Below are 27,452 nucleotides of genomic sequence, written 5' to 3' on the forward strand. Positions count from 1 at the left end.
ATTTTAAGTCAACACGTTTTGAAAGTCTCAAGGTTCATTTAGTTGATTTTATGTGTTCTCTCTATAGGCTCAAAAGTCAATACGCTTTGAAAGTCTCTCTGGGTTCATTGAATTCATTTAGGAGTAGCCTTCAGTGGTGTAAATAACTACATTTACTCAAGTAGGCCTACTGTACTTAAGTACAGTTGTGAGGTATTTTATTTATTTAGTGGAGTATTTCCAATTTTCAGTAGGCCTACTACTTTTACTTCTACTCCAGGCCTACATCTTTGAGGAAAATATTGTACTTTTACTCCACTACAATTGTTTGAAGATTTTGGTTACACGTTACTTTGCAGATATACACATTATAAAACATACATTAACTATCATTTGAGTTAACAGCTAGGAGGCACAGAGTCACTGCTGGGGTGAAAAAATTCTCTGAGTCTCAGGGTACGAAAGTATTTTTGGAAATCAATAAATGTCTCAAAATCATTAGTCGAGTTTATTATTGTGTACAATTTGTTTGTTTGCCATTATTCTGTTTTTTTTTTTTTTTTTTGTCTTTTAAAACTATTGTGATACTTTTTGTACTCTTTTTATCTTTAATTTGATGGGCGTACACTGAGGACCTTTTTATGCATACATAATGTTTGCTTTTTGACTAGTTACTGAACAGCCTCACCCTGAAATGGATATTGTATCCCTTATTTTGTAAACAGGCTCTTTAGTCTTCCTAGCCTATGAGAGACATCTTATCTGGCTAATTTGTTGGAATGTAGTTCTTTCTTACTACCTTTTTCCACTTGACCAGTTCTCCTCCTTACAAGTTGTTGAAAGTTAGTTCTGCTGTAGTGTGCTCTTCTTAAATTAATCAAATAGATCCAAAATGATTGTGGTTAGGTATTTAAAACCAACCATAATGACAACAAATAGGCTTCCTCTGCCAATCAAGAGTTCAATGTCATGCAGGTGTTCTCTGATTGAATCCTGTTGGATTGTTTGTTCTTGACAGCCTGCAGCCATGAAGAGAAGCTATCCAAGTGGATAATTAAACTGCTCTTCATTGTCTTGTCAAGTTCATTGTCTTGTCATGCTAAATCATCACTTTTTCAGAATAGGTATTGAGTTGGAGGGTGGCATTTTTAATTATTGTTTTTCGCGTATAGGCCTACCAATTTGGTCTGGAGAGGGCACTTTTTTTTTACAGACGGGTAAAAGGGCAGGGGCTCAAGCCTACTTTGATGTCTATGTGCGCACATGCATATGGCATGCAGTTGTGTATAAACGCTCCCCAGCTCCAGGATGTCTCAGTGTAATCATGGCTCAACCCCAGTCACTGCATTTCTCCGTGGGAATTCTGGGCATCTCTGGTGGTAAGCTAAGCTGATTTAGGTCAAATTTATTGTAGGTAGTGGAAAGTGGAAAGTGCTTTTACCCGAGTTCTGTACTTGAGTAAACTATTAAGATACTTTACTTGAGTAGCCTACCTAATATAGCTAGTTTATTGTTCTACTCCATTACATCTCGTAGGCAAATTATTGTACTTTTTATTTGAAAACAATAGTTACTTTTTTAGATTATTACAAAACATACATTAACCAATAAACAAATGTCTAAAAGCGTTTGGGCTTGAAGATCTGCTATTTTTAAAAGATGTGGACACATTTTAAAACCTTTGGGATGTAATGAAGTGAGTGGACATTCTGCATAATGAATAGCTTTTGTAACATACTAATAATATAAAATATGATGCCAATAATACTTTAGTACTTTTACTCAAGTACAACCTTCACTTGTAATACAGAACATTTTTACTTTATGGGACATAAATATCTGTGTAAGCCAGAGATAATGGGGACAATATAGGGGGATATAATACATATCAGAAATATTTTGAAACAGATTATTGATTGATTGATTGATTGATTGATTGATTGATTGATTGAAGACTTTATTAGAAGTTTGTATAGAAAAAGGTACAGTTTCATGACGGTACAGTTCACTGGTACAAGGTCAACTAAAAGGAGATCCTAGAAAAGACTAAGCTTATTTCCATAGGAAACCATTGAAGTATCTCATATAACATTGAATGACAGACAGATAGAACACAGTACTATGCACTAGATATAGTAAAAAAAGTAAATAAAAATAAAATAATCTGTGCAAAAAATATGTAGGCCTACAGTAGGTAAATACAAAGAAGGGTCAGGGGAGGCTGGCGGGTTTGTTATTGCCAGTTGCGAATGGCTGCCGCCTGTAAGTGGTTTTTCAGGGCGATTTTAAAAGGATGCTGGGGAACCACACTCCTTTAAGGCCTTCGGTAGGGCGTTCCACATTTTTGTTGTATAGCAGAAGAACGAGTTTGACCCTTTGTTTGAGTTAACTTTGGGTTGAACGTGATCTGTGGCGCTGCCTCTGGTGTTGTAATCGTGGACATCCTAACGTTTATAAAGTATTTTGCCAGGTACATGGGTAGCTTAGTGGTGTAGTAGTGTATCTTGTACACTATATCATATAAAAGTCAAATAAATAGCAATGCAATCAGCTGTAGATATTTGGATGTTTGTTAATGAAGTTGTATAGTTTAATTCTGTAAAAACATGTGGCTGTCAGGGAGGAAACTGATCGGTTGAAGTAGCTGATGGACTTGCATTGTACAGGTATAAGTGTATAAGCCACACGAGGGCACAAAATCACACTAGGCTGTATGCAAAGGCCCCAAACACTTATATTAACAGTCCAATATGTCAAAATCATTCCTGGCCTGAATGATCTTCACCAGCTGGAATCATAGGAAATAAGAGACTTATACTTTGAAGGGCATTTTATGTCATTTGAACAGCTCAGTATAAATTACAACATTCCAGTATCACACATGTATACTGGAACTGGTCTGTATAGACCAGTTAGTATTTGCCAATTAGAGATTATGTTGGGAAAAACATTCAACATTCTGGGAACCTTTGTCGAACAAATTACTTGACAATATTACACAATCTAACCCCCATAATTCAAGGGAAATTTCTTATTTCTACCATAATATACTAAGACATGTTCAAATTGACACAAATGCCCTCAAAATAAGTTGGGAGGCTTAACTGGAAGAAGTGACACAGGAAGGGACATGGACAGAAAGTCTTGCAAGTGTGCCTACAGTATGTTCAATAAACAGTAGACACAATCTGATACAATTCAAAACAATACATTGTTTATATTACTCCAAAGATAGATTGCACAAGATTTTCCATGATGTATCCCCCTTTGCAATAGATGTAAGATAGCAGCACACTGGCACATTCTTTCTGGTCATTCTTTATGGTCAAACTGACTAACTTTTAGATGCCTTTCTAAAGCATTTGAGAAGAACTTGGGAACCAAGTCCTCTGGTAGCTATTCTCGGGGGATAACAAGTGTTTTAAACGGGATAAATAAGTTTGAATCTAAAGCCATTTCACATGATTGCAACGAGAAAAAAAAAAAAAAAAGATTCTCCTTAACTGCAAGCTATAGACTGTACCAACATATGAGACATATGAGATTTGGATAAGAGAGTTGATGAATGTGTTGCATTTGGAAAAGTTCAGGTTTTCAAGCAATAACATAACTCACATATTCACTCAATTTTGGAATCCTGTGATAGTCTTTCATGAGAAATTATCAAACTGTATAAATAATATGTATATTCCCTATTGTTGTATGTATGTAACCGTCGCATTATTAATGGTGAAGTCTAAATATTTTGTGATATATAGAGGGTATGCGCGTGACATCATCATCATACCCAGATATTATGCGGGAACGCCTACAACTGAGTGGCCAACAAACGACTTTCTGGCCTTGACAGCCCATACATACAAACAGAAACGTCCTATTTGATTGCATTAAACAACGTTAAACTCACTTTGCCACTCGATTTGCCACTCGATTCTCCATTCACTTTAGGCATGCGCATACCCTCTATCGTGAACCCTCATGACCGTGATGTGTGATATGCAATACATGATAACCTATGTATTGAGTGTAAACAAAATAATAATAATAATATAATAATTGGCAAACAATAGACAGGTTTCTGGTCCACGTCACACTGAGGGTCGGTACCAAAATTAGCCAATGAAACCATAGAGTATAGAATGAAACCAGCGCTCCCCAAAACAACAAGTTTGGGGATTGGACGGAATTGATTACATGATACAGTCACCGTGCATTTAGTCTCAATGTTTGTAAACAAGAAACCCGTCTATAAGAACACTATTTAATTGAAGCTGATAAATTGGTGTCCTATCCTGACACCAATTTGTCCTGTCCTATCCTAACCCACATGAAAAAGTAGTTCTGTTTATTAAAGAGTTTGAGACAGAATATAGAGCTTTTGAACCAAAACATGTTTATCACTTGGAGCACCTTAAGACACCATGTTAATGGATGTTTGGTTTACAGGCTCTCTCCTGCTTCTTATAAATGATTACGGCAGTTCATCTGGAGACTTCATCCCCCATAATGCCCTGGGCATTCTGTTACTCATTGTGGCTGCCCTGTTAGCATATACAGGTTTGTTTCCAAAAAAAACACTAAACAACATTCATAAAAAAATACATTCTCCATAGCACACACTTTGTTGTACAATATTGGGGTACCTTTACTTTTTTCAATACTTTAGCCTACTTCTAGTTCACTATACATCTCAGAGACAAACAATTACACTTTTTACTCCACTACAATTATATTCAAACTTTAGTTACCAGATACAAAACCACTTAGGGATGTTTTACATAAAATAAAATAAAAATCCCAAAAGCCTGAGTAGACGATAAAATGACCAACATTTTTTTTGAAAGTGGGATATCCCTTTAATCCCTATTTTATAATTTGGCAATTCAAAAACGGCCAATCTACAGATTCATCTGTTTAGATCATCTGTTTTCAAATGATAAAAAAGGTGAAATGGGTACTTCAATACGGTACTTTTACTTGGTATTTCAACATTCTGGTATTACTGTTTTAACTTATGCCACCGCTGAATAAAACGGCACTCTGGCACACACTGTTCTCTGTTTGTTTAAATGAACGGATCATCATAACATAATTAGCAGGTGTAGTATTTGTTCAATTCCTAAAAGTAAACATCCTCTTCCTCTCCGTCTCTCCTAGGCGTGTGTCACAGTCTGTCTCCCTCCCAGCTGTGTTCTACTCTGTGTCTGACAGTGTCCTCACTGTGGTGTGGTTCTGGTCTCGTGTACATCCTGGTGGGACAAGGCGTGCTTCACCCCGCTGAGCTACGATCCTCATTGGTTCCGGGGCTGGCTGCTTTCAGCCTATCACTGCTCCTCATAGGCGCCGTAGCCATCTTGGGAACGACAACGGCCTTGTCTATCATTGCCATAAGCATTAGCCTGGCCTGCGGCCACCAGATTGCCGGACTCTCGGCCACCAGGTTCGGCCGATCGGCTGCGGCCGCCAACTACCTGTTTGTCTGCCTGGTGGGGATTTACTTTGGCGTTGGACGCCTGCTGTCTCTTTGCACCGGTGGGGAGGTGGAACCGCCAGGCACCCGCCTGAAGGCAAAGATTGCCTTGAGGTAGGCCTATGACAAATATTACATAATCACCTGATTACAACAATTACTTAGCAACTTATAGGCCTAGAATCATTCCCATTCATCTGTATAAATTCATCTGTTGGAAAATAGTCATGCCCTTTCAAAAATTTTGAGAAAATAGCAGATACCATGCAATAAGACTCCCTAATCTGGAGATAAGCGACCATCAGGTCGCATACACAAACTTTAGAAGGCAATGGTAGGCAATCAGGAGGGAATATGGGAAATGTGACAGATCCATTGATGACATGACTTTAGAGATACTGTGTACCGCTTTGTGTGATTCTAGGGCAAAATCTGTTCATCTGTATAAATTCATCTACCGTTGGAAAATGGTCATACCCTTTCAAACATTTTGAGAAACGGCGGAAATGGCAGATCTACAATATCACAACCTCGTAAATCGTCTATTTCTACTGTCTACAGTTTTCTTTATGAAATTATCAAATGCATTGGCTGTGTTGGACGCCCATAGTATATTATTACTAGTATAATTATTTATTTTTGATTATTTGTACTTGTCATTTCTTAGTATATTATATTCTTGTCCTGATGGTTACAGCACTAGTCCCAGGACAGCACAGAACGGGGAAAGCAGCAGCGATGTGGTGTCCGTTGGCCTGGTCCTGAACCTGCTGTCCGCCTGCGTGTTGGCCTGTCCCCTCCTTGGCGTCGTCCCCCGCCTGACCACCGGCCACGTCCCCTGGCTGTGGACGGCCGGTATCTTCCAGCTCGGCGTGTGCGTCCTGTGTTACCGTGCCATGGACGTGCTGGCCGCCACCTTCTACGGCTTCACGGCTCTGTTGAGGTTTGCCGAAGGCTACAGTGCCCTCTTGACCTTCTACAGCATCCAGCCGCTTTCTCCCGTTCCGTTTCCCGCTGTCTTCTCCGTGCTCTTCTTCGTCCTGGCTGTGTTCAGCTGCCAGAAGAGCGTCCTGGAAGCAGTCTACCAGCTGTTCTTCGTGGCGTACTGCATCTCCATCGCGTGCCAGCCCCAGGGCTTCTCCCAAGCAGGGACTCAAGGTGTCCAGGCGGCCATTTTTGTAGCCACCGCCGGCCTGCTTCTCGTCACCGCGTTTAACACGATCTCCGCCTGGCAGATCCCCACGGGGCGGGGTTTGTTCGAAGCTCTGGCAACCAGGACGAGCGGCCTCGTTCTCAGACCTCGCGATAAAGACCTGCACGCTCCCTACTTGGGCTACTCCAAGTATTCCGACGGCGAGGTCCTGGGCCACGCCTGCAGCGTGCTGGCCGCGTTCGCCATCACCGCCGGCGTCGGCACCGAGGGGCCTCTTTCCGTGCTGGTGCTGCCCTGGGCGGTGGTCTCCGGCGGCGTGCTCCAGCTGCTGTGCGCCACGGTGGCGTTTTCTCGCGGGAAGACGCTGGAGAGCACGGCATTCACCCTTTACGGGATGATGTGGAGCATCTGGGGGCTGACGCGGTACGGCGGGCTCTACAGGGACTCTAGGGGCTTCAGCGTGGCGGTGGGGATCATCGGCTTCATGGCGTTTAACTGTTTGCTAGTGGCCGCAGCGTTGTTGCTGAACGTAGCCTGGTTGCTGCAATCCCTGGCCTTTCAGCTCATTCTGGTCAGCTTCCTGCTGGACGCGGTGGGGGCGGAGCAATACGGCTTTGATGTGGCAGTCACCATCATATTCGGATTGGTGAGCTTTTATTGTTTCCTGGCGAAGATCTTTAACGGAACGTTCGAGGCCCCTCAGATTCCACTGGGAAACCCTTTATTGCGGCTGAGCGGGAGCGGGGCAGGTGGAGACATCTGTCCACACGTCCCAGCCCGCAAAGCCACCTCCGTCGAGCAGATAGCAGGTGAGAGAGAGAGCAGTGATTGCCGTAGGGCTACAACAATTGATATATTTTTTTGGGTCAATCTATCGATTCGTTTTCCGATTCATAGAATAATTGCGAAGTTTGTTTTCTTTGTATTCTTTTACTATCAATAAATGAAAGGTAAAACTATTTGAATGTATTTGTTATAATTAGCTAATTCCAGTTGTCTGATTAACCAATTATTATTTAAGCCCTATTTTTTTCACACAAAAATAGCCATAGGAGGCAATCTACAAGCTCATAATGTGTCACAATGCCATGTGTTGTGAGCTTGTAGATCATCTATTTATGCTATTTGAATGAAAAAAGTGAAATGTAACCTTTTACCCCAAACAGTTCGATTAACTGTTAACACTCCCAATACATTGTCCAGCTGTGACATTTAAGGTCACTGTGTTTTGTATTCTCTCACTTCCACAGACATCATGAAAAACGGTGGCATATGTGGCATGCCGACTGACACCGTCTACGTACTGGTGGCTGCGTGCAACCGACCTGACGCCGTGGTCAAAGCTTACAAGCGAGTTTCACTCTTTCACTTCATGCATTTGTTGTTGTTGTTCGTTTATTTACTCTAATGATTGATGAAAGTCATCCCGCAAACGTTCATTTTTTTTTTACAACAACATCTTTTAGCTCATTACGCAGTGGTGCAAAGTAACAAAGTACATTTACTTAAGTAATGTACCGGAGTACAAAGTATTTCTACTTTACTTGAGTATCTCGGATCCAAATGTTGTACTTTTACACATTTATTTGAAAATGTTAGTTACTAGTTACTTTGCAGATACAAATTATAATATTATATAAAACATACATTAACCGCCCAGGTGGCGCAGTGGTAAAGTCCCTGCCCACCACCACGGAAGGTTGGGGGTTCAAAACCCTGTGGTGCATGCCGGTTATGTCGGGCGTCTGTGCGAACACAATTGGTCTGTGTTCGGGGGAGGGAAGCCGGATGGGGGGAGTGATACTGGTCATTGCATGTATTCTTAACTCATTTAGTGCCTATCCCGAACAAGTTCGGCTTTTCTTCGGCAAAAAACATTTTTTTTACTCACCCTGAGCTGCTTGGACCAACGTGGGTGGTCCTGTCTCGTCCAGCGCTTTCCAACGAGCCATTTTAGATGGTCCGACGATTTATTCCATTGAAAATGGTTTAAAATAAAGTTTAGACCCCCCCCCCAATGTTCACTGAATGTTCACTGTCGGCGGCGCGACGTATTCCAGTGTGCCTATCCCGAACTAGTTCGGCTTTTTTAATAAAATGAATAAAATAATCCGAGGCCGCACCAAGCCTGGCTCTAAATTTAAAATCTAGGCCGCCGACCGAAAGCCCTTTCCACCGGCCCGTAATCGGGTAACGCCGCCGCATCGCGCCGTCGAATCCAATACAAACTCACATCTTTGAAGCCCTTTTTCTCTGAACTGTGTTCTCTGTGGAAGCTGGAAGGTTTTATTTACGGCTAAATCGCCGAAAATCTATCTTCTAAATGAGCTATCAGCCTATAGCTATCTGTAGCCATTTCCATCCGGGTCCTTTTCATCCCATGCACAAACGTGAGCACGCACGTGACTGCAACGTGGGTCCCTGTATGTTACTACGCTCGTCTATGAGAGAGACCCTGGCCACTCAGCAGACCTTGGGCGCCCCCAAGTGGCCCGGCACTGGAAGCGTTAAGGGCTGGGGCGGCACCTGTCAGCAGGGAGTGTTGGACAGGAGGAGTAAGACGAAGGCTCTACGTCCTCCTGGTGGGGGCTCCTCACTGGCAGGTGAGTCGGTAGGATACAACAGCAGTGACAACACAGAAATGTGTGTGGGGAGGAATCAATTGGTATAAAGACTGTTTGGGGCAAAAAGGGGGTAAAAATAATTCACCCTTTGTCAAGTCCCGCCCATTGTCCTGCCTCTCTCCACACCCATTGGTTGCTGTGTCTTGGTGGGACATTCAGTGGGACACTCCATCCACTACCATGTTAATTCAGTTGCTTCGTATTGTTATTCTGTGTGCTCAATTCTAATTTCAAACTTGGTTTCAGTCAAATGGAGCTGCTCAGTGGCAGCATAGTGAATCAGCATGTTTTTATATGTTTTTATTTCTCCAAAAATTATGTTTTAGCAAATTCAACGTAAAAAAGGCGGAACCAGGGCGGGACAAGGCAGATAGAGCCTGCTGGTTGGTCAGTCAGGGACCAACCAGAAAGCTAACAAAGGGTGAATTGGCTAAAAAGTCTATGGCACTCAAAAAGAAAAAGAGAAGGAAATTAAGGAGGAAAAAGAAGAGAAGGAAAGAAGAAAGTTAAAAAAAAGAGAAGAAAAAAAATATACATATACCACTTTATGGGTTCGATTTTAACCTGCGGTGGGACTGGAGCATCGCGGAGGATTAGAAAAAAAGTGCAACAGTACACGTTGCATAAGCCATCCTTTCTGAACCTTATGTGTTGTTGCATGAAGAATATGTATTGTAAAACGTGCCTTAAGTGTATTTTGACCGGAGAACAGCAATGACAGTTCGCTGGTTGTAGACAGAAGATAGATTGGGCAATGCAAATGCACTCTATTACAAGTAGAAGTCCAGTATTCAAAATTTACCTGAGTAAAAGTATAAAAGTATTGGTAATGGTAACAAAATTTACTTAAAGTACCAAAAGTAAAAGTAGGCCTACTCATATGCAGAATGTCCCATTTCAAGTTATCAAAAAATCTTTTGAAAATATTCATGGATCTAACATTGCGAGCTGAAGTGGTTAACGTGTGTTTTGTAATAATAATCAAAATCTACAAAGTAGTAGCCTAACTAACTAAAGTTTTGAAATAAATGCAGTGGAGTAAAAGTACAATATTTGGATCAGAGATGTAGTGGAGTAGAAGTAAAAATTTTGGCAATTGGAATTACTCAAGTAAAGTACATACAACTTAAAAGTGTACTTAAGTACAGTACATAAGTAAATATACTTAATTACTTTACATCACTGCTAGCGTGCCTACAGCCAGTTATTGCCGTCACTGCCAAGACCACTTGCAAATTGACTCCACCATAACTCTGTCAATTATGAACAAGAAATTTAAGTATAACATGTCCATATTCACTGGAATGTCTGCTTTCTTGCTGGTGCTCATTATTGTCTCCCAATAAAAAGATATCACGCTAAAATCGCGACTTCGGCTCTCAATGCATGAGCGCAGAAAGAGCACAAGCAGATCAGAACAGCCATCACATTCATCCATTGCTTTGGAAATAAACATCGGTTATAATAATATAACATTCCCTATAAACAGTAAAATGTGGGTGATCATTATGTTGATCAAATATGGTTTTATTGAAATGCAATCAAAGCAAAGAGCAATTGAAGTAAAAGTATAATTTCTTGCTCAACAAGTAGAACTAGTACAGACTGATCTTGATGCATCAAAGAACTAATAATTTAAATGGCAGCCAAAGTGGGCGGAGTTAAGCCCCGGATCTTACTGTGTCGTCACAACCGACAAGCCCCATATGGAAGTACTGTTAACCCAATTAGACTGGGAATACTTTAACTATTAAAAAAATAGCAGATATACAAGCTCACAGAATGGCACCGAGTGCCGCGCTGTGAGCTTGTAATCTTCTAAATCCTTCTAAGGTTTTTTGAAGAAAAAAAAAAAAAAATATATATATATATATATATATATATATATATATACTTACTTACTTAATCCTCTTCGTGCTAGGTAGCACATAAGGTCTTCACCAACGAACGCCAATGCTGTCTGTCTTCTGCCCAATGTTGCACTTGGCCCCAGGTCCACCCGAGCTCTTTCATCTCTTTCTCCACAGATCTTCTCCATGTCTCCTTGGGTCTGCCTCTTTTTCGCTTTCCCGGTGGTGTCCATCTCATGGCTACCCTTGGGATGGCACTTGGGTCCATTCTACACACATGTCCAATCCACATCCACCTTCTGAACTTGATGACATTTGACAGTGGGGTCAGGCCTGTTCTCCTGTAAAGGTCTTCATTGGAGACTGTCGTGGGCCAGAATATCCTATATATATATATATATATATATATATATATATATAGATACCTGTATATATAGGCCTATATATATATATATATATATATATATATATATATACATTTATATGTACATTTATATGCACAATTATATGTATTTGGCCACGAACCCCCATCTCAAAATATTTTGTTCCAGGGGGACCCCCCAGAAGCAAATATTTGAGTTACAAATGTTTGCTTTAAAAAAAGATATATTCAAAGATTTGCAAAATAATCGCAGATCTAGAAGCTCACAGCGCGGCACGCGGTTGGTTACCTTGTGTCCCTGCAGGGTGAAACAGCAGGCTCAGGACAGACCCATGTCTCTGTGGATCTCCAGCATCAAACAGCTGCAGCCTGTCAGTCACCTGCTCAGCCCGCTGCTGCTGGACTTCATGCAGGCTGCATGGCCCTCCTCTATCAGCATGGTCATACTCAGAGGTGTGTGTTTGTGTTTGTGTTTGTGTGCGTGCGCGTGCGCGTGCAATCTGTGCATGCTTGTGTGCGTGCGTGCATACGCACCCCTGTCCTACATAATAACATGAAGAGAAGCGAAGCCATGTCGTCATTTGTGCGTAATGTCGCCCTCTACAGGGTTCATGCTGGTATTGTTATGTATTGAAATCGCTATTGGGGAATTTGCGATCACCTCATATAAGAACGGTGTTCAAAAAATAAACACACTATGCTCTTGTTTCTGTCAGGGAGGGGTTTCTGCATGGTTTATGATATTCATTCATATCTGATATAGCCTGTTTCTGTAGAAAATGTAATACATTCTGCCTTAAATGTCGGAAACTACACTTCCGTTCTGAATCACGGTCGCGACTATAATACGTCACGCTCCACCAAAACTTTACTGAGATTATTTCATGCTGTGTTGTCAGCAGTGAAACATGATTATCGAAATATCAAACGTTAATAAACATGGAAGCAGTGGTTTGAATTAACTAAGCACATTTACTTAATGAATTACTGTACTTATGTCGTTTTGAGGTATTTGTATTTGACTTATTTTCCAGTTTTCAGTAATCTTACTTCTAGTCCATTAGGGACAGAACGAAATTCATGGAGGGGGGTCACTGGAGGAAATGTATATGCCCTGATATAAAATGCTATGACCCTCCCTCTGTATGTGGGAAAAAAATCAGTGGCCCTCCCCAACCAAAAAAAGAAAAGAAGATGGCCCTCCCCTAAAACATAACATTTTATACATGAGTAAAATGATCCCTAAAAACATAAACTTATTCATAAACGCAACTGCAGTAATAATAGCACTATATACGAGAACATGAATAAAGCAAATTCACCTCCCCCTATGAGACTCGAACCGGCGGCCCCACGGGACGAATGGATCGTTAGCACAGTGACTAATGCACTGAGCTATCTTCACAGATAACATTTTAGTGAATAAAAGTGAACTCTACAACTTAAGCTACCACTTCTATATCATATGATGTTACAGGACTTAGGAGAAGGCTATGAATGTTTAATCTGTAAACTCACCGCTTCATCTATCTGTCTGGGAAATTTTATACGCAAATGTGAAAGTGAAGAAAAATGCTTTCCATTGGAACACTGCCATCCTTTAAGATGATCCACTGCCGGCCGAACTTAACCCTATATATTAAAACAGGGATGCCATATGTTTCATCAATGAGACTATCCCTAAAAGATTCCCGTTGTGGTGGAGAAAGAAAAAAAGACGAAAAAACCTCGAAGCCAAAATCAAAATCCAAACAGCCACACACACGCAATTCCAGTAGGACTTGCCTAACCCCTCTGATCTTCTTGTTGTCCGTGCTCTTCTCTAATTTAGTTTCGAGTCTGACAAGACTCTCCTCAGCAGAGAGGGTCTGCAGCGAAGCTCTTAAATTGTGATCCAAGTAACTTTTAGTACGCACATTTGTTCTCTTGATGTTGTAAGACGCCATGTTTGTTGTGTTCTGAACTTTTCCCTCTGACTAAAAGTATTGTCGCTGCCAGGAAGAGCGTCAGTGATTGGCCAGAAACTGCACACGCCTACTGGCTGGATAGGCCAAGCTAAATGATTGACACATAGAAGGAACAATGGGAAAGGCTCAATAGCCCAGCTGTTGGGAAAAACCAAGATAAGCAACGGAGGGGTGTCAATGACTATTGTTGTACTATTATTCAGGAAAGCTGTAAAGAAAATATGCATATAAAATCCGGGCTCATTTTAAAAATAAAAATTGGATGACCCTCCCTTGGACTCAAAGTAAAATTTGATGACCCTCCCTCAAACTAAAACTAAAAAGACATGACCCTCCCCTATTTTCCTCCAGTGACCCCCCTCCATAAATTTCCCTAGGTCCCTTACAGACTACAGAGGCAAATATTATATTTTACTCCACTGACAGTTATTACAAAACTAAGTTACTCTTTAGATATACAATTATAAAATATATTAATCCACTTTAGCCCCATTTTATACCTAGGCTTTTTGAAAATAGCCGATCTAAGCAGTCACAACGTCAAACATTTTGTACTTTGATACTGTTACTGTAACTTGTAACAGTATCTATATTGCAGTATTGTGTATTGATACTTTTACTTAGGTAAAACATCTGAGTAATTTTCCACCACTGCCTGGACGTTTTCATTTTGCAAAGAAAAAAGCGTTTTATAACGCTGTCAAACTTGTTTTTTTGACACGATATACAAAGAAAGCCAACCGTTGCTTTGTGCACACATATACTGGACAGTGGACACTGTATACAATGTGTTATTTACACTACGGAAACCAGCTTTTATTTAGCACAACTACTAGTGTGACACAGGTTGAGACTCACCTTGTTCGGGCTGACTCTACCACTCGGCGCCGGGGCTTCATGCGGCCTAGAGCCCTAGACGTCTGTTTTCATTGATTATATTATACTTTAAAGTTACTTTTTTAATCAACATGCCTGCCCATATAAGATGTGTGTAGCTAGCGTCATACTATTAAGAGGTAGCATACACATAAAACAACTTTAATACACGTATCTGTGCATAAAAATAATACATTAGTTAACAGCCCAGACATTCAACATTTTTATTATCAGAGAGAATCATACAAACATTTAAATAAATAAACGTAGAAAGTACAGTAGGCCTACTCTAATGAATGCTACTTAGCTGTAGGTATTATTTTATAAATAAAACGACCGGCCAGATATAACAGTTATTTCATAGCATAACATTATCAGTTGTCACCCTTATATTGTGACAAGTCGATATCTTCACATTACGACAAAACATTGACAAATGGCTTGCATGGACTTCTACTTCAAACAGTATTTCTACATTGCAGTAACTGCTGACATTTCAAGTAAACACGTATTATGCATTGTCTCAGTCTGTCTCTAATACATAATAAACATGTTCTGCTTGTAGCTGAAATATACGTTTATATACAGTATACAAATTGGCTTAGTTGTTTAAACTGTGCGGTATGCTGATAGTTATAATTTGCATTGTTAGACAAGAACACAAAAGAACCAGGATGGTGTATGATGGCTGAGTACGTTCCACCGGAGGACCGGGCTGGGCATCTCGCAGCAGGACGACTTGTCCTGGAAGAAGCTTCACTGACTGGATAACGTTAGAGACAACAGTGTGTTGAACTGTCCTGGTTGAGTGCAGACTAATCAAGAGTAGACGTAGCGTCGTAGCCTCCGTGCTAAATGTAGCCTCTCCTCTGGAACAAAGCACCGTACCTGCATCGTTTGTACCGTTCATGTTTAAGTTTTACGAAGCAACGTTAAAACGCAGCCCCAGCACTAAGTAATACACGGTCCTCTGCTCCTCTAATACTATTACTTATTATTATAACTCTTTGCTCCTCTGAGTCCTCTCCCATTACAAAACAAAGCAAAGAAAGCATGAGCGTGACGTATGTTATGCGCGCCGATCTCATAGGCAGGGCATCAGTCGCGCTGATGAGAAATGTAGTTGTTGCATTCCGTTTGACTCGTTTCTAGCGTTTATTGTGCTACTCTTTGGGTGAATCTGTACATTTCCAACTTAGTCGATGCTTCATATCCATTTGAGTCAATTCGAGAGCATGGTGTGTTTATATTTTTAACACAGTTCTTATATGCGGTGATCGCAAATTCCCCAATGGCGATTTCAATACAAAACAATACCAGCATGAACCCCCTAGAGGGCGACATTTCACGCCATTTCACGCTAGTGACATCACACTTCGCTGCTGAATTAAGCCAGCTCTTAACCGCACAGATTTCGTCACAATTTGCTGTCGAAAAGCATCGGCTGCCGACAGGGAGCCATCGGGATCTTGTCTGCAAGAGACACTTGCCGTCGATAAAGCCGGCGGGACCCGTTGATGAAAAACTGAACCTGCTCAGTCTTTTGCAAGAGTCGGTAGAAGTGAGGCGACTTGATACTCCTGTAGAGTGGAATTATTGTGCTTCTGCTGAAATCTCAGTAGAAACTTGTAAAAATAATGTTGAGATCGTTTCCCCCATGTAGGAGCCTGGTTGGACAGCTTTGGTTTAGGAGAAGCGGCCACACATATTGGAACTCCCCAGAGCATCGCCATCAGATGCCCAGACTGTGCTGTGGCCACACATCTCATTAATCTGGTAATTAGCATTAACGGCTTATAGGTTACGCTGCATTATAACAGGTAGTTCCAAGCACTCGGACTGGTTGAAATCGGCTCTCCAGACGTGTTTACTGTACTAAGAACTCTGACAACGGTATAACGGTTACTCTGACAACAAGTATTGTACAACCAGAGGGGCATTTGTTCCCAACGGGCATCGCCGTAGTATGAAATGAACGCCTTACAACACTGAGTGGTTCTCAACCTTTTCAGGCTTTGACCACCAAAATAATCATGGGGACACCCCCCCCCACCGTAATTACATGTTGTATAACACGGTTCTATTGTGAAAATAAAAAATCTACATGCTCACAAAAGGCATTGTGAGCACGTAGATTAGCTATTTTCACAATTTCTGCCTCCAATATTTGACAATTTGACCAATGTTTAATTTGTCATTTTAGAGGTATTAAAAAGTCCTTAAAGGACAACTTTGTTTTTTTACGACATGGGTTCATATTTTATTAGATTGTAATTAGAGAAAATAAAAGATGAGTGTTAAAATGTTTTCATTTACATGCTTTCTATGCGTACAAATGGCTAAATATGTATTTAGACACAATAAGCCGGCGATGTCTTTATTAGGCTACTATTTACACCAGCCCTCATAAGTCACACCTGCCCATGAAAGATTGTGGTGCATCGATTGAGTCTAAAAAGACATATTTAGCCATTTGTGGGCGGCATGCATTCAAATCAAAATCTTTAAAATCACTAAAATGACAGAAAGAAGTAAATGAAAACATTTAAACTCTCATCTTTTCTTTTCTCTAATGACTAATCTAAAATATGAACCCTTGTTGTAAAAAAGAAAGCTGTCCTTTAAATTGTCACTTTAGAAATGTGCAGATACCTTCTATACACTTAAGCTTTATGTTGGTTTGTTTACTGTTGAGTGAGAAAACAAGGTGGCACATTAAGTTAATCATCTGGGTACCCCTCAAATAATTTGGGGACCCCCCTGGGGGTCCTGACCCACAGGTTGAGAACCACTGCCCTAGTGGACCGGAGGTCCGGGGGAGAAATATCCTGACTAATATGGTCCGTGGCAGCAGCCAATCAAACACAGGTTCATATGTTTTAATAACTTACAGGGTCATGTGAGGGAGTCGGCCAAGGGCCTGGCTGTCTCTCAGACCTGAAGATGGTTAATTTCAGGCGAGCACACTTTAGATGTGTTCATTATCAGGCAATCATATCAAGTTCTCCCACCATTTTGAATTATATGAAAAAAAGTAAAAATCTATCTCCTCCTGGGATTTTTGCGTTACGCGCACAAAACTTTTTTCACATGAACTTTGGACCAATACGAAACAGTGAAACATTATTTTTTAATAATTCACTGAATATTGCAGTTTTATGCAAATTATTCTTCTGCCTCTAAATCATACATGAAAAGTGACACGTTCATGGCATTTGGCAAAGATGTAGAGGGTTAGTCCAAATATCACTGAAACCAATCTTATTCCAATTGGCCAAAGGGGGGCGCTATACGAAGCGTTTGAAAATTCAAACTTTAAACGGGCACAAGTCATGCCTCGTTTCGTTTAAAGACATGCAAGTTGTTTACACGCTTGCCTTGACTCAAGCGGAAGACATCTGTGTCTTTGTTAAGTAAGCTCCGCCATTAGATCTTCTGCCATTTTGATCAGTTTGTAAAACGTTTAAAGGACCAGGTCACCTCTGGGACAACCAGATCTTATTTTATTGTTGTGTGGGACACGATCAACACAATCCTGAGTTATTTTTTGTGTTTTTAGATATTTTAGTATTTCAGCCGATTTCAGCATGCTACAACTGGTCATATGATGCAAAATGCATCATATGACCAGTTGTAGCATGCTGAAATACTAACATATCTAAAAACACAGATTGAACACGAAAAAATTTTCAGGATTGTGTTGATCGTGTCCCACACAACAATAAAATAAGATCTGGTTGTCCCAGAGGTGACCTGGTCCTTTAAACCTGTTTTAAGCCTGGGATCTTTGAGCAATTTGCATGACACATTTTACACGCAATCTAAGGACCTTTATCTAACATGCCTATGAATTGCACAATCTTTTTAAAATAATATTAATAATAATAAATATAGCTGCAAGCAGCGATAAAGTGGCCAAAAACACCTCAAATCATGAACACAGCCTGCGATGTGCGTGAAATTTTGCAAGCACATTCCCACTAGGTCAAGGAACAGATGCCACCCTTCTCACATTGGCCTGTTATAGCGCCACCAGCGGGTCAACTTTTGCATAACAATGTTTTGGAACAATATGCCTCAAATCATGCATGCAGTGTCAGTAACGTCAAAGAGAGTACTGCCTGCGATCTTGACATTTTGTACTTTTATAGCCAATCGTTTTTTTGGCTTGAAGCGAGCCCACAATTGTTTCGAAGGAACAATATTTTCTCGTTTATGAAGATAGACCATCCCAATTTGAGCCACTAGAGGCGAACTGGTGCACAAATCCTACAAATGGTCTCCTATATGGGCAATATGGCAGACCTTGTCCTATGTATACTAGTGATAGATCCTGCGAGAGTGTGTTGCTGGGATAGATACATGGTAGATAATAAAAGTTGATTGAAAGTTGATCATTTGGTCTTCTCTGCAAAAGACATGCTTTTTACAGGACTCAAAATGGACAGTATAAAGGGGAACACACACCGGACGCGGAGGCGGCGCGGAAACAGCGCGCCAAACATACAGCCCCATTATTTTCAATGAACTACTGTAACCCACACCGGCGGCGTCAGACGCCCACAGCCGCGGGTCTACCGATTCGCCTGCCGCGCCGATACGCCGCTGTTCTATTTTTCCAGCGTTGCCGCGCAGCGAACATGTTCTCCCATGGTTCTCCCCACCGGGGGAAATGGATGTGCTGTGTGGCAGCGCACCGCATCCAGTTGGGTTTACCGTGTGGCACTTCACGTGCGTCGATACCACGACGTGACGCTGCGCAGCCGCCCACGTCCAATGTGTGCTCCCCTTAATTTATCCAACCTGTTTCACTTTTTAGGTTGGACCCATTGCTGTGACATCAGCCAATCCTACAGGTGAAGCAGACACAACTCACCACAACCAGGTTCATGCCAAGCTGGGGAACAAGGTGATGACACATATTTCAGAGCAACAGCTACCGCTTTTATTATTATTATTATTACCCTTATTATTATTATTATTTTGCAAAAATGTGTTATTTTTCTTGTATAAGGTGGATGGCGTGCTGTGTGCTGGACCCTCCCCTGAAAATATCGCCTCCACTGTGGTGGACTGTACTAAGATAGAAACGGGACAAATCGGTTTCTTCAGAGTGGGCCTCACCCCCAAATCCAAGGTTTTATGAATGCTAATGATAAAGTTATAAGTAACTAATAATTGTACTTAAGTGCAGTACTAGTATTTAGTTACTTTCCACCGCTGCAGGTTCTGCAGATATTTGAGGAGGTCCAGAGGAGGAATGAGCAGGGTCAGACCAACCCTGGTTTTGAAGATGACCCTTCACACCAAGGTTGTTATCGTTTGACATTTTCATTTCATTTGACTATGTGTTTATCAATGTCAGTTTAGTTTTAATGTAAGTTTTTTATTTATCAGGTGAAGGGTATGACAGGGTATTTTGTAATAAAAAAATAAAAACATATAGGCTTAAGAATGTAATAAATGAACAACGACTAAAACTAAAGGCATTTCGTATGCGAGAGGCACAGATTTTCTGGGAACTCAGATTACAGTTTAAGTTAGTTATCTTTTTTTGTATTGCCTTGTTTTTGTTTTTATTTCAATTAACTAAAATGTTTAGGTTAGTTTTTGTTAACTATTGTAATAACCTTCCTTCCAGACCCAGTGAGGAGACAGCAGAATGCTCAAACCAACCTTGGTTTTGAAGATGACTCTTAAGACTCGCCCTGAGCCGACAGCTTGTCAGGAGAGGAGAGCTCAACGGGACCTTTAGGGATAATTGATACCACTGAGTTGTATTTCAATCTGATACCAAGTAACACCAGGGCCTATATCTAGCTGATGATAACTATCCATTATCATTCTTAGCAATTCATACTGTACCTTTCTGATTAAATTAGTAATTTAGAAGCATAACATTTTTTAAATGGCAGATCTACCAGCTCACAACACAAATCATTCATCTACTAGTTTTGCTATTTTTTATGCTATATTATTTGTATTGAAATCAATGATTGATTCTGTTCTTTAATCGTTGAAATTGATTAGTTTGATCAATTGCTGCACCCCTACCAGCATCTTGATACTGATACAGGTACTTAAGTTAACAGGTTGTTCTTGTTGATTTCTACAGTGAAAATTGGGAAAAGTGGACATCAAGAGATTTATAGAAAGCCTGTGTTAGGAAAAAGCATTGTTCAACAAATGTTCAATTATACCAGCCATTCTCAACTGGTGGGCTGTGACCCATCCCAATGCACTGACAATACACGAAAACAGACAAAATGTTCAATTAGAATCAATTAGAGTAAATGGTATGTTATCTAAACCTATCCACCTTACATGGTGCCCCGCCTCTTCATGCCTCTTCATCCCTCTTCATCCTCGCTCTAAAGAAACAGAAAGCAGATGCATTAGGAAGGGCTTTTGCTGCAGTGCATAGTGGTGAGCACTTGAATGATATTCATAGGCAGGAAAAGTACTTAGAGAGAATGAAAATGTAATCAAGAAGGATATGTCAGCTTTGGCTATGGATTTTACATTGGTAGAGCTCAAAATAGCAAGGGCAAGATCAGTTATGTTATGCCATGTTCCGTCCGCTGCCAGTGGAGTCACTAAAAAGAGTAAAACTTGGAGTGATGGATGTATTCCAGCTGGATGGAAAAGGGCAGTTATTTTGCCATTCAACAAGCCAGGAAATGATCCAACTATAGGACTGGGGGTTTATAGGCGCATTGCACTTACTTCACATCTGTGCAAATGGATGGAGGAGATTATTCGTAGGCTAATCATACACAATGGAGAAGAGAGGACTATTTAGTTCATATCAAAGTGGATTTAGGACAGGAAGATTCACAATGGATGCCACCATAATACTACAAGTCCTACAGTGGGAGACAGAGTTGCAGAGTATGAGGCTGAGAAGCCTACGGTACATGTTCTCGGTGGTAAAGGGCAAACCTGTGTGTTTTCTGTGTGGATTTGATTTACTTTCTCATTTTACTATATGAAATCAGTGATTGGTGAGGATCATAGAGCAGCAAACTGAGCTTTAATAATGCATTTTCCATTAATTTTTGCATTTATTAAGGGACGTGATCTTTGAAGGAAAATTACTTTTCTGCTGTTTGCCTGTTGAAATATGTTTTCACTTGAAATTACTGACAGCCACAAGAAAATATTGCAAATGATGTTGTGATTTTATGTTTTACTTAATTCATTTAATAATTCATGTTATTGCAATAATATAGGCTGTGTTAGGTACAGGTTCAATAAGTGCAATAATTTCAATATGTTTTAAATAAACATTGAACCAGTCTGGCCCTCAACTTGTACAATTATTTTAAATGTTTGGCCCACTGTATTTGAGTTTAACATCCCTGCTCTAGTTGAAGTAACTGATAGAGAAAAGGCACTGACAATGAAAGAAATAATGGCAATAATGCAGGGGTCTTCAGTAGGGGGTCCTCAGAGTTACTACAGGGGGGCTTCCAAATCTTTATGTGATAGGATAATTATTTTAAATGAACAACTTGAACCCTCGCATCGCTATTCTGAGGAGAACTTTGGCCAAAAATAGCATATCTACAAGCTCTCAAGTCTCAACGCCTCACACTGCGAGGTGTTACGAGATTTTAGATCGGCTATTTTTGGCAAGTAGGTTTGATGTAGATCCAGGTAATAAAAGTCTCTAAGGACTATAGTATAGTGAATGGGTTGGAGAATGGTATTCCATGGGGGAGTCCTATGCTGTTATGATAAATTATATTTTCAATAAATTAGATTGTAATATAAAATCTGCATTATATGCAGATGACAGGGTTATTTGTTTGAGGGGGGGAAATGTGCCAGATGTGTTGTAAAAATATAAGGAAAGCAATTGAGAATGTGGAGAAGCGGTCATATGAGTGGGGGTTCAAACTGTCAGCTAGCAAGTCTTGTTATAGGATATCTACAAATAACACAACATTCAGGAGAAATTTACTTTATATGGCCATGCAACCGATGGAGGGAGTGAAAGAGGTAAAGTACCTGGGACTGTGGTTAGATAGCAATTTGGAAAGTGCATAATGAATTAACTAGAGGCAAAATGTAAGAAAGGTATAAACCTGGTGCAGGCTGTTGCCGGATGCGAATGGGGGGCAAAAAGGGCATACAGACAATCGTTAATGGACATTTAGAGGGCATAAGGTCAACAAGACTATGGATGTATAGTTTATGGAGTAGCAGCTAAAACATTGGTACAACAAATAGATAGAGTACGGTATAAAGTACTACGACTGTGTATTGGAGCTATTTGATCAACCCCATAAATGCAATATTGATAGAAGCAGGAGAAACCCCTTTGGAGCTAAGAAGAGAGAAGCTCACACTGGCATACTGGATATGAATAAAAGGTAGTGGCCTGTGAATGAATTATCTTTATTTGATATGTATTTACTATTAGAACACTTGAGACCAGTATGTTATATCAGTACGTTATACAAAAACTTTATAGACTGAAATCGGTTAGAATAACAACAACACCCACATGAAATCTTTTGCATTACGTTCTCACAAATCTTTATACTCAGGTTATTCCCCTCAAACAACTGTCTGAGCAGCACAAAGCAGGGCCTTTAGCCAATGAGGAAGCAGCGAGCCCACACTGTTTTGTAGGAACAGTAATCTAGTTATTAGTGTGGTTTCCCTGCATGTGACCTTTTTCTCTAAAGGTTTTCCCATTTAAGTACTTGTCCGAGTTACTCATCATCTGCTGTAACCATTCACCCAATCAGACATCACTATACCTTGATATTGTGATGTCATCCTTTTCCCCTATCTGATCGGCTCCCCATTTAAGTCAACAGCAACCACTCTTGCAATTTCCAATTACAAGACAAGTACGGTGGCACGGGTGAGTGGCCTGGCACCACGCCTGGCATGGTGGCACAGGTGAGTGGCCTGGCACCACGCCTGGCATGGTGGCACGGGTGAGTGGCCTGGCACCACGCCTGGCATGGTGGCACAGGTGAGTGGCCTGGCACCACGCCTGGCATGGTGGCACGGGTGAGTGGCCTGGCACCACGCCTGACATGGTGGCACGGGTGTGGCCTGGCACCACGCCTGACATGGTGGCACGGGTGAGTGGCCTGGCACCACGCCTGGCATGGTGGCACAGGTGTGGCCTGGCACCACGCCTGGCATGGTGGCACAGGTGTGGCCTGGCACCACGCCTGGCATGGTGGCACAGGTGTGGCCTGGCACCACGCCTGGCATGGTGGCACAGGTGTGGCCTGGCACCACGCCTGGCATGGTGGCACAGGTGAGTGGCCTGGCACCACGCCTGGCATGGTGGCACAGGTGAGTGGCCTGGCACCACGCCTGCCATGGTAGCATGGGTGAGTGGCCTGGCACCATGACATGGCACCATACCTGCCATGGTGGCATGGGTGAGTGGCCTGGCACCACGCCTGCCATGGTGGCACTGCCAGGAGGGCCGCTCACTTAATCATTAGTGTGGTTGTCGAGAACAGATACATTTTTATCAGTGGCGTAAATATGGAGCGTGCAGCTGGTGCGACGCACCAGGGCCCAGACAGGCAGGGGCCCATGAAGGAAGAGGAAAAAATAATAATAATCTGTCTGCACGACCACACTCGGTAATATGGTAATGACGTGCGGCGGTGGAAATGCATCTGCGCGGCCACAACAAGTATTACGGTAATGTGTGACGGCCCACCCAGAGGCAGTAGAGATCACATGATTGGCTGCTGCAAGCCCTCCCCCATCCCTCCCTCCCAGCGCACGTCTCAGAGCCAGGAGGAGTGGAGGAAGATCATGCCGGGCCGGTTGAAACAGAACTGGATTGTGTGTGTGGATGGTGTGGTCGTCCTCAGGCGTCTTCTGGGAAGACGCCTGACAAGAGAGAGCAGTTTACTATTTTTAAAATATCACCAATCACGCTGTCTAAAACCTCCTTTAGAAAGGGGGTGGGGATTGCATTCAGCGAGCAGGCATTTGCTATTTTGGGCTCCCACAAATTTTGCCCGCATTTTTGCAAGGCACATGGGAGCTCAATTTGTTATTTAACCTTCATGGATGACAAATCCACTGAGAAACTGACCATTGCTCTTCACGGTCACGGAAGTATCAGAAATGAGCCAACTATGTGGGAAGTTCAGAAATCGGTAGGCGGTTGGTCATTTCAAACAGGATTTGAAACTTTATTTTATGCAAGGACAATGACTTATTTCAGCATGCCAACATTCTAGGTAGACAAGGGCTGTAGTTCTGTATTAGCTTGGAATCCACATCGATGAAGCCATTTGTAAGCAGGTTTCTGAACTATCCATATAGCACACCAATGAGATGCAGAGTGAGTTGAAAGAAAATTGTCTAATCTCTATCTAATAAAATGAGTTTGGACCAATTATACAAAGATAAGGTTGAAAATGGATCATGAAACTTAATGAGAAATGTTTATTTGGGTGGTGACTCCTATTAATAGACTCCTATTTTATCGAATGAATGTAGCTGCTTTTTAGTGCAATTGTTGTTTTAATAATGTAAATACTGACATGATTAATAACAAATATGCAAACAACCAGTCTTTAGAATGAGAAACCAACTCGAGCTGAAAATCTTGACATGATTAATAACAGATACGCAAACAACCAGTCTTTGGAACGAGAAACCAACTGGTGACATGATTAATAACAGATATGCAAACAACCAGTCTTTGGAACGAGAAACCAACTGGAGCTGAACACACACTAGGACAAAATGTTGACTTTATACTTCCTGTGCTCATCATTACAAAGATAAATCAAATCAAGCTGAACACACACTATGAAACAATATTGACTTAACACATCCAGCACTCGTTACCAAGAGACACCAATATTGAATGAGACCAAAATGTTGCCTCACTTCGCCTTAGGGTTGGAGGGGGGGAAACTCTGATGGTTGTTTGTGCGTATGCTCCAAACAGCAGCTCAGAGTATTCGGCCTTCTTGCATACCCTGCAAGGGTTCCTGCTTGGGGCACCAGTGGGGGATTCCGTAGTCTTACTGGGGGACTTCACATGGGCAATGACAGTGACACTTGGAGTGGCATGATTGGGAGGAACGGTGTCCCTGATCGGAACCCGAGTGGTGATTTGTTGCTGGACTTCTGTGCTAGTCATGGAATGACGATAACAAACACCATGTTTGAACAAAGGGATACTCATAAGTGTACCTGGTACCGGAGTACCCTAGGCCAAAGATCAATGATCGATTTTGGAATCGTTTCAGCTGATCTGAGGCCGTATATGTTCTGGAAACTCGGGTAAAGAGAGTGGCTGAACTCCATCCCTGTGGAGTTTGGGGACATTGAACTGGAATGGGCAATGTTCAAAGCATCTATTGCTGCAGCTGTGAGCTGTGGTCAGAAGGTCCTAGGTGCCTCAAGGGGCGGTAACCCTCGAACACCCGAACACAGCGGTGGTCAGGGAAGCCGTCCGACTGAAGAAGGAGGCCTATCGGGGTATGTTATCGCAAGGGACTCCGGATGCAGTTGCAGGGTACCGACAGGCTCGAAGGGCAGCAGCCACAGCTGTGTCTGAGGCTAAGCAGCGGGTGTTGGAGGAGTTCTGGGAGTCCATGGAGAAGGACTTTCGGGCGGCACCAAAGTTGTTCTGGAAGACCATACGACACCTCAGGAGGGGAAAGCAAGGAACCATCCAAGCTGTGTACAGCAAGGATGGGGATCTGCTAACTTCAAATGAGGAAGTCATAGGGCAATGGAAGGAACACTTTGAGTGTGTTTTGTAGATTTGGAGAAGGCATATGACCGGGTACCCCGGGAGGTTCTGTGGGCGGTGTTGCGGGAATATGGAGTGAGGGGGTCCTTGTTGAGGGCCATCCAATCTGAGGCCATGGTTCTCAGCAGGAAACCGATGGATTGTGTAGTCCAAGTGGGGAATGAGGCTTTACTCCAGGTCAGGGGCGTACCCAGGAATGAGAGTCAGGGTAGGCGAGATGCCAGCCAAAGAAATTATTAAAACATTTTATTATTATTTAAAAATAAATAATAAGGGTAATAATAATCACACATTTTAAAATAGTTATAATAAAAACAATATTCAAGTAGGCCTATATTCAATGTAAGGGACAGGTCGAAAATGCCATGACCCCTCCTAAAATCTAAGCTTATGCCTAACCTCAAAGTGAGAAAATAAAATGAAAATTTTGGAATTTGGCTGCCATAAATAAAATTCGAACCAGTGAACCAGCAGGAACATTAGACTTAGAGTCAAATGACAAACTATGGGTTGCATATCTACTGTAAAAAGGCTGTGAGATATTCGTGTAATGCTTGTCATCCAGGATGGAGAATAAAATAAGTGGAAGTTTAGCATGAGGGAAGTATATAGGCCTACCCAGTACAGGGAATTACTTGATATAGTCATAGACTACAGAGCAGTGGTGTAAAGTAACTAAGTACTTTTACTTAAGTACTGTACTTAAGTACAGTTTTGTGGTATTTCTACTTTACCTGAGTATTTCCAATTTTCAATACTTTCACTTCTACTCCACTACATCTCGGATCCAAGTATTGTACTTTTAATCCACTACATTTATTTGTAAACTTTTGTTACTAGTTACAATTTGAAGATATAAATTATGACAAACATATAGGCTACATTAACCAATTTAGCCCTATTTTATACCTTGGCTATTTGAAAATAGAAGATCTACAAGCTCACAATGTGTCATGATGGACACGTTGTGAGCTTGTAGATCTTGTAGTAAGTACTTTTTCCACCACTGCAACAGAGAAAACAAAGTTACACACATGTAGACAATGACAATCATGCAGCAAAATCAGTGCCAATGTGCATTTTCCATCATTAAACTCGAGCCCCAGCTCCAGCTGACTGCATGGTGTTGAAACTCGGTCAAATCCAAGCAACACTCTAGTGAATTTCAGAGGACAGTAGCCTACCTTTCAGGTAGAGGTGATGGCCCAAACCCCCTCCCTTGTCACACCATGAGAACAAAAGGCAAGCCGAAATTAATTTACATCTCAATGAAGGACTTGATTAGTTGACAAGTGGTCGCCTTCCCCCGCATACCAGTGAATGGGCAAGGAACGGGTTGAGCAACATTATGTCGGTAAGCTGGGTTTTTGGGGGGGGTTTATTT

General features: G+C 41.6%; 1 protein-coding gene across 1 annotated transcript; it reads left to right on the forward strand.

Moving 5' to 3' along the window:
* Positions 1-1,303: 1,303 nt before the first annotated feature.
* Positions 1,304-20,001, forward strand: LOC308306790 (uncharacterized protein; the record flags this gene model as incomplete). The annotated part of the gene is made up of 10 exons (XM_080751832.1): positions 1,304-1,358; positions 5,137-5,563; positions 6,147-7,411; positions 7,853-7,956; positions 11,773-11,911; positions 15,965-16,077; positions 19,121-19,210; positions 19,316-19,438; positions 19,528-19,612; positions 19,943-20,001. The coding sequence occupies 10 exons, from the start codon at positions 1,304-1,306 to the stop codon at positions 19,999-20,001; spliced, it is 2,460 nt and encodes an 819-aa protein (XP_080607958.1).
* Positions 20,002-27,452: the final 7,451 nt, after the last annotated feature.

The sequence above is a fragment of the Nannobrachium achirus genome, assembly GCF_963921795.1.
Source record: "Nannobrachium achirus genome assembly, chromosome: 21".
Lineage (NCBI taxonomy): Eukaryota > Metazoa > Chordata > Actinopteri > Myctophiformes > Myctophidae > Nannobrachium > Nannobrachium achirus.